This window comes from Nanorana parkeri, unplaced genomic scaffold, assembly GCF_000935625.1.
Source record: "Nanorana parkeri isolate BGI_ZX_2015 unplaced genomic scaffold, ASM93562v1 scaffold141, whole genome shotgun sequence".
Lineage (NCBI taxonomy): Eukaryota > Metazoa > Chordata > Amphibia > Anura > Dicroglossidae > Nanorana > Nanorana parkeri.
The window spans coordinates 29,010-41,043 of record NW_017306409.1 but is presented as its reverse complement, the minus strand read 5'-3'; the positions used below and the strand labels follow the sequence as shown (position 1 = coordinate 41,043).

At 44.0% G+C, this 12,034-nt stretch overlaps 1 protein-coding gene across 1 annotated transcript in view; it reads left to right on the top strand.

Annotated features, from left to right (window-relative positions):
* The window catches only part of SOGA1 (suppressor of glucose, autophagy associated 1), a 101,083-nt gene extending 90,886 nt beyond the window's left edge, over window positions 1-10,197 (top strand). Inside the window, exons 11-15 of the mRNA XM_018554058.1 lie at window positions 1,917-2,162; window positions 5,283-5,339; window positions 6,459-6,529; window positions 7,428-8,817; window positions 10,054-10,197. Of these exons, the coding sequence (XP_018409560.1) occupies window positions 1,917-2,162; window positions 5,283-5,339; window positions 6,459-6,529; window positions 7,428-8,817; window positions 10,054-10,197 (1,908 nt within the window). The remainder of the gene's footprint in view (window positions 1-1,916; window positions 2,163-5,282; window positions 5,340-6,458; window positions 6,530-7,427; window positions 8,818-10,053) is intronic.
* The last annotated feature ends 1,837 nt before the right edge of the window (window positions 10,198-12,034 follow it).

Below are 12,034 nucleotides of genomic sequence, written 5' to 3'. Positions count from 1 at the left end.
CCCCTATTATGCCCCCAATTCCTGTAAGCCATGAATATTTAATATGCAGAAAATTATTGGTTACGTGCTTTTTTTTTCAACACTTCTTCTTTTCTTTTGTATTGGCTTTTCAGAGCAAATGCAATCATTTTAGAGTTTGAATGAGATTTAGGCCTCATTCACACTAATCAGCCCGCACGTACAACTCCGTGCTGCGTGCAGGGCCGTACCGAGCAGCTCCCGGGAATGACAGGTGCTGCGTGTGATTAGTACGCAGCCCCCGTCCTTCTCTATGGGAGTACGCGGCCGTACGCCCCCCCCTACTCTCACCTCAAGTGCAGGTCCGTAGGGGTGCATATTTCCTGGCTCGGATGCAGGCAGGATCCATCCCGTCCGCGTACAAGTACGCTCACCCGCACGGACGTGCAGGGCGGGTGAGCGTACAGCCACGTAGTCCCATAGGGAAGGACAGGGGCTGTATACTGATCACACGCAGCACCTGCCCTTTCCGGGAGCTGCTCGGTACGGCCGTGCACGGAGCTGTACGTGCGGGCTGATTACAGTGTGAATGAATGTGAACTTTTGCTAGTTAAATAAGGACATTTATTTATAGGGGATTATACATTAAACCATAAAAAGACAATTGGGGAGTAAAGAGGGATATAGTTCCAAATGAGGGAGAATTGCAAGTTATTGTTTCTTTGTCTTTAGGGTGAAGCATACATGCAGAACTGTAGGATGATTTGCATGGGGGGGAAAAATTAAACTGCGGCTTGGACACTAAACTGCACAAAAACATGTTTTGTGTGTTGTTTTTTTTTTTTTTATGGCGTAGGAGTGGTTAAAGTGGACCTTTTTACCCCCTTTCACCAGAAATCACATCAGCATACAACTCTGCATGCTGATATGAAATCCTCTTACATTCACTAAGCAAACATTTTTTTGCTTTTACTTACAAATACTGTTTTTCCACTTCCTGGTCCTCGAGCAATAGTGATGTAGCCCTGGCCTCACTGGGAAGTTACATCACAGTGCCTTCCTGGAAAATCTCATCTGTGAACTGCAAATTCTCGCAAGATACTAGGGAAAGACATTTCTTTGCCCCGAGACCCCATTCACACTAAGAGTTTTGTAGCGAGATTTCCGCTCAAAAATCGCTCAAACATGAAGCTCAATGTAGCTCGTTCAATGCATTTCAATTGAGCTGTTCACATCTCACAGCTCAATGTCGCTTGAACGTGACCTATTTTTCGGTGGATTTCATGAGATTTGGCCCAATAGACTTCAATGGTGTAGCTCAATGTCGCACATTACCAGCGACATTGCGCTACAGAAGTGTCACTTTTGCACAAAAATATATAAGCAGGAAACAGGAGGAATTATGTCACATCAAGACCGCTTTTGATTAGATACAGCCCAATGCAGCAGCTACGAAGTCCATGTCAAAAGTAGAGCTACGTAGCGTGACAATAGGTGTGCTGTAGCTCAATGTCTCTCAAATCTTTTTTTGATGTAGCTCAGTGTGAATGGGGTCTGAGATGATGTGCATGGTCACGTGGCCAGAGTTCCAGGAGATAAAGTAGATGGATTCATCTGCCCTTAGTAAAAATGGCCACCTTGAGGAGAATGGGGAGGACAAGAAAAATAAGGTATGCAAAGATTAAAAGCCAACAATTACTTAAAATCAATCTGGGTAGATTGCCAAACATTTCTAAAGGTGCCTTTGTTGTAAATGTTAAGATAAGGGTGAAGTTCCTCTTTTATTGCTGTGTCGTAGCGGCCTAAGGCCTTTTTTGGTGGTGTGTGTTTAGGTGCTCTCGGTCCACTTTGAAGGTCTAGTGTCAGTTGGCCATGGATTTTTCTGAGATGGACGGTGCAGTTTCAAGAGTATCTCAGTAGATTTCCGCTGCGGTAACAGAGCTTGTCTTGTGTTACAGCTGGAGTGCGGGAAGCACGGTATAGACAGGAACTCCACTGATATCAAAGCTGCTCTGAAACGGGAGCGAGAAGAGCACCAACATCTCCTGGCAGAGTCCTACAGCGCCGTCATGGACCTCACTAAGCAGCTGCAGGTCAGCGAGAAGAACTGGGGGCAGGAAAAGGAGGAGCTGCTGGCTCGCTTCCAGGAGGAGCGCAAGAAAACAGAGGAGCAAGTAACAGAGCTGCAGGGGAAGCTCAAGCAGGTGAGAAGATACTGAGGCTGTGTTGGGACCTATACAAGTAGCTGGTGGTAGTGATCAATCTTATATGAACACACAATGCTCCAATCCTGTGTGTGTTACTGCTACTCCATAGGGAGCCTATTGTTCTTTCTGTTTAGCACTCAGTCTTTATGCCTAGTGATTAATCTCGAGTGACTATAGAAGCCTGAATCAGCTTGTAAACATCTACGTTGTAACTCTGTCCTAATGAGTTACTCTTTCAGTGGAAAGAGATTAAATAACCCGTGTAGTTTAGCCCTTTTTCAAAAGGAAGAGAAGGCTAGTTGCACTCCTTACCAGTAAAGCCTCTCATTGCTATGCCTGATGAAGGGACCCTGCGTGGCCTCGAAAGCGCTTGTGTCAACTGACACGAGTTTGCAATAAATATAAGATTTTGGATCCTATAAGGATTACGGTGTGCTGGTGACGTTTCTGCAAGTATCTTTCCAAAAGGACCCTCAAAGCAATCTTCATCTGTCATGTTGTCTCTTTAGCTAACCCAAAGTGCTTTGGTATATAAGAAATAAAAGCATTAGTTTCAAATGTATAAACATAAAGCTGACCAATTTTAATAATATGAACTCTTACCTGGCACAGGATTTTTACTTCTGTGCAGTGGTAGCAAAGTTTGGTTAGGGACACACCCCCAGCCTACTGATTGGACAATTCAGGAGTAGTAGCATAGTGGTAAGTCAGCAGGTTGCTTCGCCTCCTGTCAGCACTGATACTAATTGGTTTCTAGTACTAGCCCTTGTTCTTCCAGACAGAGTGCTGCAGTACAGGGAAAGATAAAGGATCAATAAAGCATTTAGGACACTTTGCTGGCAGTGTTCTCCCTTCAAAACACCCTGTGCCTAGTTCATGAAAGCCTTGCCACAGTTCTGGCATGTGCGAAAGATTCAGTTAGTTCTTATGACCACCACATTTAAGAACCTGTTGCTGTGGCTGTAGCAGATTCAAAAAGAATTGCCGCAAAATTCACAGATTTGGAAACTCGCAGCAGTTTAGATCAATTCTGATCTGGTGTATAGAGAGACGCCAGTGCCCAGAATGGGGCGTGTATGTGCAGGCAAACTGTCATGAATGTGACCGCATGCTGCTGAGAGCTCATTGGTCGCTAGGACACTGGTGGCTGCCGGCGTTTAAAGCAACCAATGACAGCATCCCCAACCCCATTGGACTGCCAGACGGGAGATTCCCTGGCTGACGGCTAAATGTAAACAAAGGGACGTGATGCTGGCTGACATCATTGCCCAAATATTGGCACATTTTGGTGATCATGTCAGCCAGCGTCCCTGACCCCGTTGTTACATTTGCTGTAATATAAAATCCAACAGGAATGGTGGGAGCCCTGCATAATGGCTGCAGCAGATGTGCATGTCCAGATATCTGCCACAAGACCTAAGAAGGTGTCAGGTGGTTTAACTCCAGCACCTACCAAAACATGAAATATTACTTCTGGGTGAACGGACCCTTCTGCATTCATTTGTGTTTACATTTGCCTGGTATTCAGCTTTTATGATGATTGCAATGCAGGTTACTGCACTTCACATATTGCTCCTTGCATGTGTGTATATGCCATATAATGTAGCAATGTACAAAAGGTGTATATTATGTGACATGTATTCTATTTTTACAGTAATCAGTCACCGTGTATTTGTGAGCTGTTAGTTAACTCTTCCATTAAATGTCTCTATTCTCCCACAGATAAAACAGGTCTTATTATTTATTTGTGCTTATTCATGAAGCCATCAAGCAGTGCGATACTGTCGCCATACATTTGACAGTCCCCCCTACAATGAGGCTAATCTGCGCTTAGTAACCCCTCCTGCATCTCTCTCGCGCTTCCGTGTGCTGGTATTTTCTACCCAGCAATAACCTAATTGTGTCTGGATTAGATTGGAATAACCTGCACTTGCCAAATTTATTTAAATCCCTCAGTCGCCAGCGGCACAAATGGATCCAAATCCCAGCGCTGCTTGATGTAAAAATTCTCCACGCCTGCCAAAAGGAATAATATGAGACCGGGATTGTGGAGTTAATAATACCCCTTTACTGTTCCCTTACACCCTTATCTGCTGGGGTAATGGAAGCAGCAAGACTTTAATCTGCCCACTTGCATGCTACAATACAGAATAATACTTCTTTTAATATAGTTCACTCCTCTATATGTGCCTGTGTCACGTCCTGCTAAATATAGCTGTACAAATGCCGCATTCTGACATCATAACTGAGGAGTACAATCTGAACAATGGGACTACTCAATTACTGTATTTTGCCCATTTAGAACGGAGGACCAAGCTCACTTGATGGAGCGGTAGGGAAGAGAATTACGAGCAGCAGGTGGGTACACCACCGTGCCCGTTTGGGCTGCAATTTTCTGCACAACACTGCACATATATGGTGTGAACAGGGCACATACTGTTGCTTTCTATGTGCCATGTTCACGCCATACATGTGTAGTGCCATGTTCACGCCATTCATGTGCAGTGGTGTGTAGAACATAGCGCAACATATGTGGTGTACACAAGCCCTTCGTTTTCAAATCAGTCTCTCGTTGATGATGCCCAGGATGATGGAATAAAGTCCCCCTGTAACTTTTTTTTCTTCCCCTTTTGCCGGTCACATATTCCGCCGCCGAATACATGGGCATGATTACGTTAAAATGTGTGACCACGTGACCGGTCACACATTCCAACCCAGTCACAATCTTTAAAAGAACACCGCCATGTTAACCCTGCCCTTTGCTCTGTAGTTCATTTTATGGTGGTCTGTCATCAGTTCTGTTAAACACTAGTCCTTCTCTTTGTCCAACCATGTGACCAGTGCCACAGTACAGGTGATGTGACCCACAGCATAGACGCATAGAGCAACCTCAGCACAAGTATGAAACTACTTCTGTCAGTGCCTGCTGTAGGGAACCATGGTAGTAAAATTAAGTTTGGCTTATGAGGATCAGAATATGATTGGTTACATCTTTTATGGAAAATAGAAAACGTCTTTGGCCTGTGCTGAACTTCTTTCTAAGGATGAAGAACTATTAAGAACCCTGTTTTGCTGAGGTTTTAATGAATACATATTTTTATTTTGGATTCTCTGCAGAAAGAAGGAGAGACGTGGGTTAGAGGCCCAGAACGAAAGAGCAGCTGCTGGAAGGAGGTACGGACTTTCAAATCCCAGGCCTCCTGGTTTTATTGAAAATCTCTCCATCACAATGCATTTTATGGGGGGTGGGGCGCGGCACTCTCTTGACTAGAACTTAAGTATGTTCCAGAGTGCATTGTTGTCTCTCACATTAGTGTGACGAGGGGGAGAAGGATTCTGTGCTGAGTTGATGGTACATTTATCAATGCCGCATAGGAGCGGGGGGTTTCAGATCCGATTTCTAGTGTAAAATAAATCCAACAGGAAATTTGGGAACACCTAAAGATGGGCACGGCAGGTGTGCAGACCCGGGGGCCTAGGCACAGAGCTCTCAACAATAGGATCCCCGAAACATTCAAAAAAAAAATTGTCAGATGGCTTAACACACCAGTATTTACCAAACACTGAAGTATCAGGTTTGGGTGGACTGACCCTTTAAACTGAACTAAGACCCATCTGTGTAGCATCAAAGCAGCAGGCCGGTTTCAAGCCTACACTGAAAAAAGATATTTGGATAAAAGAGGGCATATGAATGTGTCTCCAGCATTTTTAGACCACATGCAGCGTCTTTGCTTCCTCAGTCACATGCCCTCTTGCTTGGGGAACCCACAAAGTTCAAGTTATGGCTTTGTCACAGCCTGACCAGAAATGGGGGAGATATTTTCAAGGGAATAGATTCCCACCTAACACCATTCAGTACAAAAGAAAAAATCTTTGGATGGAGTTTCATGAAACCAGTAGACAATACTCGGCATCACTGATCAATGCTTTTTGACTTGCTTCTAAATGGAAAGTGACTGACCTTGAAACCTTTTATATGTTGAGAAATGCATCACTGGTGGTGAGCTGTCATGGGGTAGCAGAAGAATGTGGTAGGATCTAGTTGAAACACATGTTCTTACAGTAACTCTATACAACATTCAGCTGCCACCATCCCGAGTCAGCATATTAAACCGCTATTCTCCTCTATGGAGATGATTCAGTAAAGGTTTTTTCAATGCCGTGTTCTTTATTGCTGCTCAGATCACCCTACAAGGCAACATAAAGCCATATCTAGCTGTCTTATTATCTAGACATGTTCCTTTGATCTGCTAAGCTCTGTGATATGAATATTTATAAATGTATTTCTCTTAGGCTCTCAATGACAATATGCAGGATAAAGATATTGACTGTGACATGGATGCTAATGGGTCCGGTTTAAAAAGGTGAGGTTTAACTATTCATCCACTTGGTTTATGTACACACATGCACCTCTAGCTATTCATCATTTCTTATCTACAAAGTAACTTTTCAGTGTCTCATTTTATTATACTTGGCATTACAGCCTGTCTTGCCTGCAAGTATGTTTGTTGAATCCTCCTATGAAGACTAGGTCCCCCACAGTCCTGGGCTTATTGCTGTACAAGAGGCGCTGCTTTTACACTGACATTTAGATCTCCACCATCCCACCAACCAGTGAGAGAGCCAATGGCCAGGAGCAGTGGCATTCCTGTTGAAATGTGGGATGGGGTGATCTATGGTGTGCTCCCTGGCCCACAGGGGAGGATTTAGTAATGTAAAAAAGTTATTGAAAGACAACTTTTTGGGGCTGTAATGTTATCTAAATGAGGGAATACACACACAGGAAACCTTAAAGCATAGAATACCTTTAGTTGCTACAATTGTGGTCCATTGAAAAAGACATTGAAATGAAGGGGCTGCACTTTAAGTATGTCCAAGGCCAAAACTTTGTCTCTCTGTTTTGGATAAAGTAGGGAAGGATTGAAATTCCTGCCATCTGTGTCTCATTGGGGAGATTTCCCTTAATTTCTTGTCACATAGACTCAACAATAAGTAAGAAGAAATAATAGCATACTAGAGCCAATGAACAAGACGTTTGTAATGTTCTACTATACTCATTCCACTATGCTATCAGTCACTTACTGAGTCGGTCTAGTGCAACCCCCCCATAGTTCCTCAGTGATCTTATTTGAGTAAATTGAAATCGGGGTGCAGAGGGATACCTCACTTTGAACAACACAATCACTCTTTGCACTGCTTTATTGAATACATCTGTGATTTTTGGTTTTGTATTGACATCATTTTTTTTGTTTTCTCACTCAGAACAAAGTCTGTATCGTCCGTGTTGGAGTTTGAGAGTCTGCTGGACAGTTCTCCTTATGTGCCTGGAAAATTGCCCTCTAATTATGAGGAGAGTAAAGGGATGAATGGAGTCCTAGACTCCCAGCACCTGGTCAACGGTTCTATAGAGCCAGACCTTGGCCAGAATTGCTGTGCATACGTGAATGACAAGTCCTCGTCTGAGCACTCTGCGAAGGACAGGCTGGGAATTTCTTCTTGGGATTACACAATGGATAAGACCGGGAACAACAGAGAGTCAGGTCACAAGCAAATACAGAGAAGCCACACTGCCCCGGACAGAACAGGCATTAGGATTTACTATAGTCCACCGGTGGTGCGCAAACTGGATGCTCCTTTGATCCACAATAAAGAAAAGATTATGGTAGAACCAGGATTCCTTTTCACCATGGCAAAGCCTAAAGAATCAGAGAATTCAGAATGCATGTCTGGAAATTCCTACAGCCAGTGGTTGTGCAACTTCTCCAAGAAGCAGAGGGATCTACTGGACAAAGACAGCACTGAGGACCTTTCATCTGTTCCTGCCTTCCCATCTCCATTGGGGGAATTAGAGATCTCGGGGAACATGAGCGATGACATGAAAGAGATCACCAACTGTGTTAGGCAAGCTATCCGCTCTAGCTCCCTGGAAAGAAAGACCAAAAGCACATCCAGCCAGACAGTTTGCACCATAGGAGTCCAGACGATCCGAATGGTTAACATTGGTCTTCAAACTGATCTGCCCAGGACAAGCTTGCACACAAAAAGTTGGTCACCAAGGAGTTCTTTACTCTCTGCAAGGACCAAACATATTTCAACTTCACTGGACAAGGTCCACTCTCGGGTGGAGAGGCCTTGCTGCTCTCCCAAGTACGGCTCTCCCAAGCTACAGAGAAGGTCGTCATCATCAAAACTAGACCATTCTAAAGATCGAAGCCTGTGGAGCCTTCACCAGAACAAACAAAATGGTTCTGCCTGGGCCAGGTCTACAACCACTCGAGACAGCCCTGTCCTAACCAACGTCTATGATGGATCGTCTAGCCTGTTCAATGTAGTGGATCATGCTGGAAGCACAGAGTCCCTGTACAAAGCAGGTTTGGCTGAGGGCAGAAATAAAGGAGAGGCCTCCAAGTACGGCGTTGTTCAGGAATTCTTCAGGAATGTATGTGGCCGTTCAGCTCAGGCCCCTAGTACAGGCACCGAGAAGAAAGAGGTAGAAGACGGTAGCAAAAGACCCGATAATCATGACCAATGTTCATCTGCCATGTGCCATCCGTCTCACAATGTTTCTAAACTGCTGAGCAAGAGAACCAGCCTAGGAGGTAAAGATGGAAGCCCCAAGGACCCAGACATTACTTCCACCTCAGCAACTGAAGTAAGTTTGATAATTCGCTGCTTAAAATATTTATTTAACTTTTATTAGCTAATAATGTCTATGGTTTGGAAGTCAATTGTAACCTAATTCCAGAATTTACCTACAGCCGTAAGCTTTTCGGGAATATTCACAGCCCCTCCGACCTTTTCTTACACGATACGCAACAAGTCACGCTACCATGACCTTAAAGAGGTAATTGGTTTGGAAAAACTACAGCCAAAGAACTAGGATTTTCAGAAGAGCAGCTCAGTGTTGTCTCCCAAGACATTTAACTCCACTCTAGGCAGTTTTTGTCTTTTAGTGTAGGGAAGGGTTGGAAATTATGTCAGATGTTAACAGGAATAGAAATCTCTGTGGGAACACCGCATTTTGGGTATGGCATCTATCACCTTGACAGGAAGTGAGGAGAAATTTCCCTCTTGGGGACACAGCCATAAAATGACCGAGGTAGTAACCCTTCCTACTGTTGGTAGAACATGTGTTTTATTGCTGCATGTGTCCTTTTTGGTAAGAGTAGGAGGAGGGTAGAGCATGGGGTAAGTATCGGTGGAAAGGGGTTGCCTGGCAAGGGACTTCAGGGCTAACGGGAGACGTAATAGTGTACCAAAGATTATATATACTATAAATTTATATATCGTACACTAATATACATGTTGCACCTATAGATTATATCTGCAGAATGGGATACAGCTCCCCAGAATGTCTCAGGTTACTACTAGATCATGATTCAAATATCTTACTCTATTAGGGGCCGGTGCACACCTGGGTGATCTGTGACCGCACGGCAATTGTGCACGATACCGCACGGAGTCGCCCATCACAGACGATCGCGATGTGGGTGCCATTATTTTCTAATGGCACCCCAGTCACGCCGGATGGATCGCACGGTTTCCCACCGCAATTCCGCTCGTGCATCCGAAAACACGGCTAAACCGGCACCTTTTTTCTGCGATTGTTGCACTGATGTACCCCATTGAAATCAATTGTGCACGACCGCGCAATCCCAGAACACGCGTCCTGGATCGTTTATGTCTGCACCGGGCCTAAAGGGACCTGTGCTTCTTCCACTCTCTCTTCATTCCCTCTGTCTATGGGCCTTGTCCCAATAAATGGTGTGGATCACTTCTTTGAAGAGATTCCACTTCTAAAGAGTACCTGTCACTTTGCCTTCTTGTTGTGATTGTAATGGAAATAATCTGTTGGTCCTCTTTGTTTACTTTTTTTTTATCCTTTCAGGATTACGCCTGTAATTGTAGCTCACATCCGGTAACATCCTGCTTCTCCAGACCTTCCCGCACCCACTCACGCCAATCCCACAGCAAGTGCCAGCTCCACCAAGAGCCGGGGCTTGAGGATAAAACTGCAAGTGGATCAAACTAAAGGGTCAGCTTACGTGTTACTCTTGTATTCCAAGTCATCACCCAAAACCCATCATCTACAGAAGGACTCGAGGTTCATGCACAGCAAAGGCGTGTGTACCCTCATTTCTGTAAGGATGATATCAAATTTATATATTTCATTGAAAACTTATTTCACTGCCCTACTGCTCCTAGAATAGCACTTATGTAATGAGTGTACCTCAAGGTAGGTACTGAACAACACACTGAATATTGTATGTAGACTTGTTAATACCGGTTTGTCCCAGTAGGAGCCAAATGCACATAGAGCGTCACTGCCGTAAATTGTTTGGGCTTTTAACTGGACACGTTGTTGTTCAGAAAACATGTCTGTTTTCTGAACCAAGCTCTTAATCATTACTCTTATTGCACATCATGGCTACTCTTATTGCACATCATGGCTACATAGCCCTTATATCTCACATTTAATGGATCAGTCTGACCATGACTTATATTTCAGTTCTGGAAGGATGCTGGTGGACTGAATCGCTCCTGAACTGAGATCTACCTACTCTCCTTGCTAAGGGGTCTCATTGTCTTTGTTGCAGGGAGAGTTGGACCTTTCGCAGTAGGTGTGGAAGGGGGCACAGTGCTAGACAAAAGAGTGAGTTAACTGGTATCTACCCCAAATGAAATGTGAGTTCTGGCTGGACAAACCCTTTAAATTTTGCAGTGTCAGCACCAGAACTGTAGCTTGGGTTTGAATAGCCCTACTGTAGCATTACCTGGACGTAAAAGGTAGATCGAGCAATTATTTTATTTACAGTGTTCAAAGCAAAATCACAAGTGACCACGGTCTAATCTGTTTGGAATATTTAGATCTAGCTTAGAATTTATTTATTAGGCAGTACAATTAATTTAGGGCATTTTATAAATAAAAGCAAAATCACTACAACATTTGTGTAGTGGTACTTGAAACAAAGGACCTTTGTTGGGTCAGCTGTTAGCAGATGTTGGGGCGGAAGCCAGCAAGACAGCTGACCGAAGTGTAATATTCTGGATACAGAGATAGGCAAGGCATTTCATTGGCTGGTTCCTGGATGATGTCATCCCGATATGACTGATGGCTTCTGAGAGTATTGCTCAACAGAGCAGCTCTATGCCAAAACATCATTGGAAAAGCCTGGCCTGAGATGGCATACAAATATTCTGTATATATGAATAAGTTGGATGAAGATACTTGCAATGTGTATATAGTGTATATAATATATACAGTCCTGTTTCTTACTGTAACAGCACATTGGTTTTTAAAATGAAATGCACTGGGTTTTTTTTAATTATTTAATACCGTCTGCCTTTTAATTTTAGGGACCTCTATGCCTTTTATTTACAATTATCCTGCAATTTACTGTCTGGTTATCGTATGTCTCATCAGTAGGTCACGTACCCACATATTGGTCAATTCACATCATCCTCCATGACTTACAGGAGACCTGTTCCAAAGGAAATATGAAGCCTGTCAGTGCGCACTCCTTTTGGCAATGCCAGGTGCCTGGCTGTCATCCAGACCCCGTGGCCTCAATACTTAGTAATTGACTCAAACAGGTATGCAGCTGAGGACTTCTGACTTGTATTGGGCCAGGTCAATAACTCAAAGTACAGAGGGAAGAAAACCGACAGCCAGGCAGCTAGCATATGCAAGAGATGGTCAGCAATGGCAGTCCCATATTTCTCTCATTTACTTTAACTGAAAACTCAATTGTTTGGTAGAATCTGGCGAGTTAAGTTTTAACTCCAGCCATTCACATGACTAACAGCCGGCCCATACAGATCCGTGATGCGTGCACGGCCGTATCGGGCTGCTCCTAGGAAGGACAGGT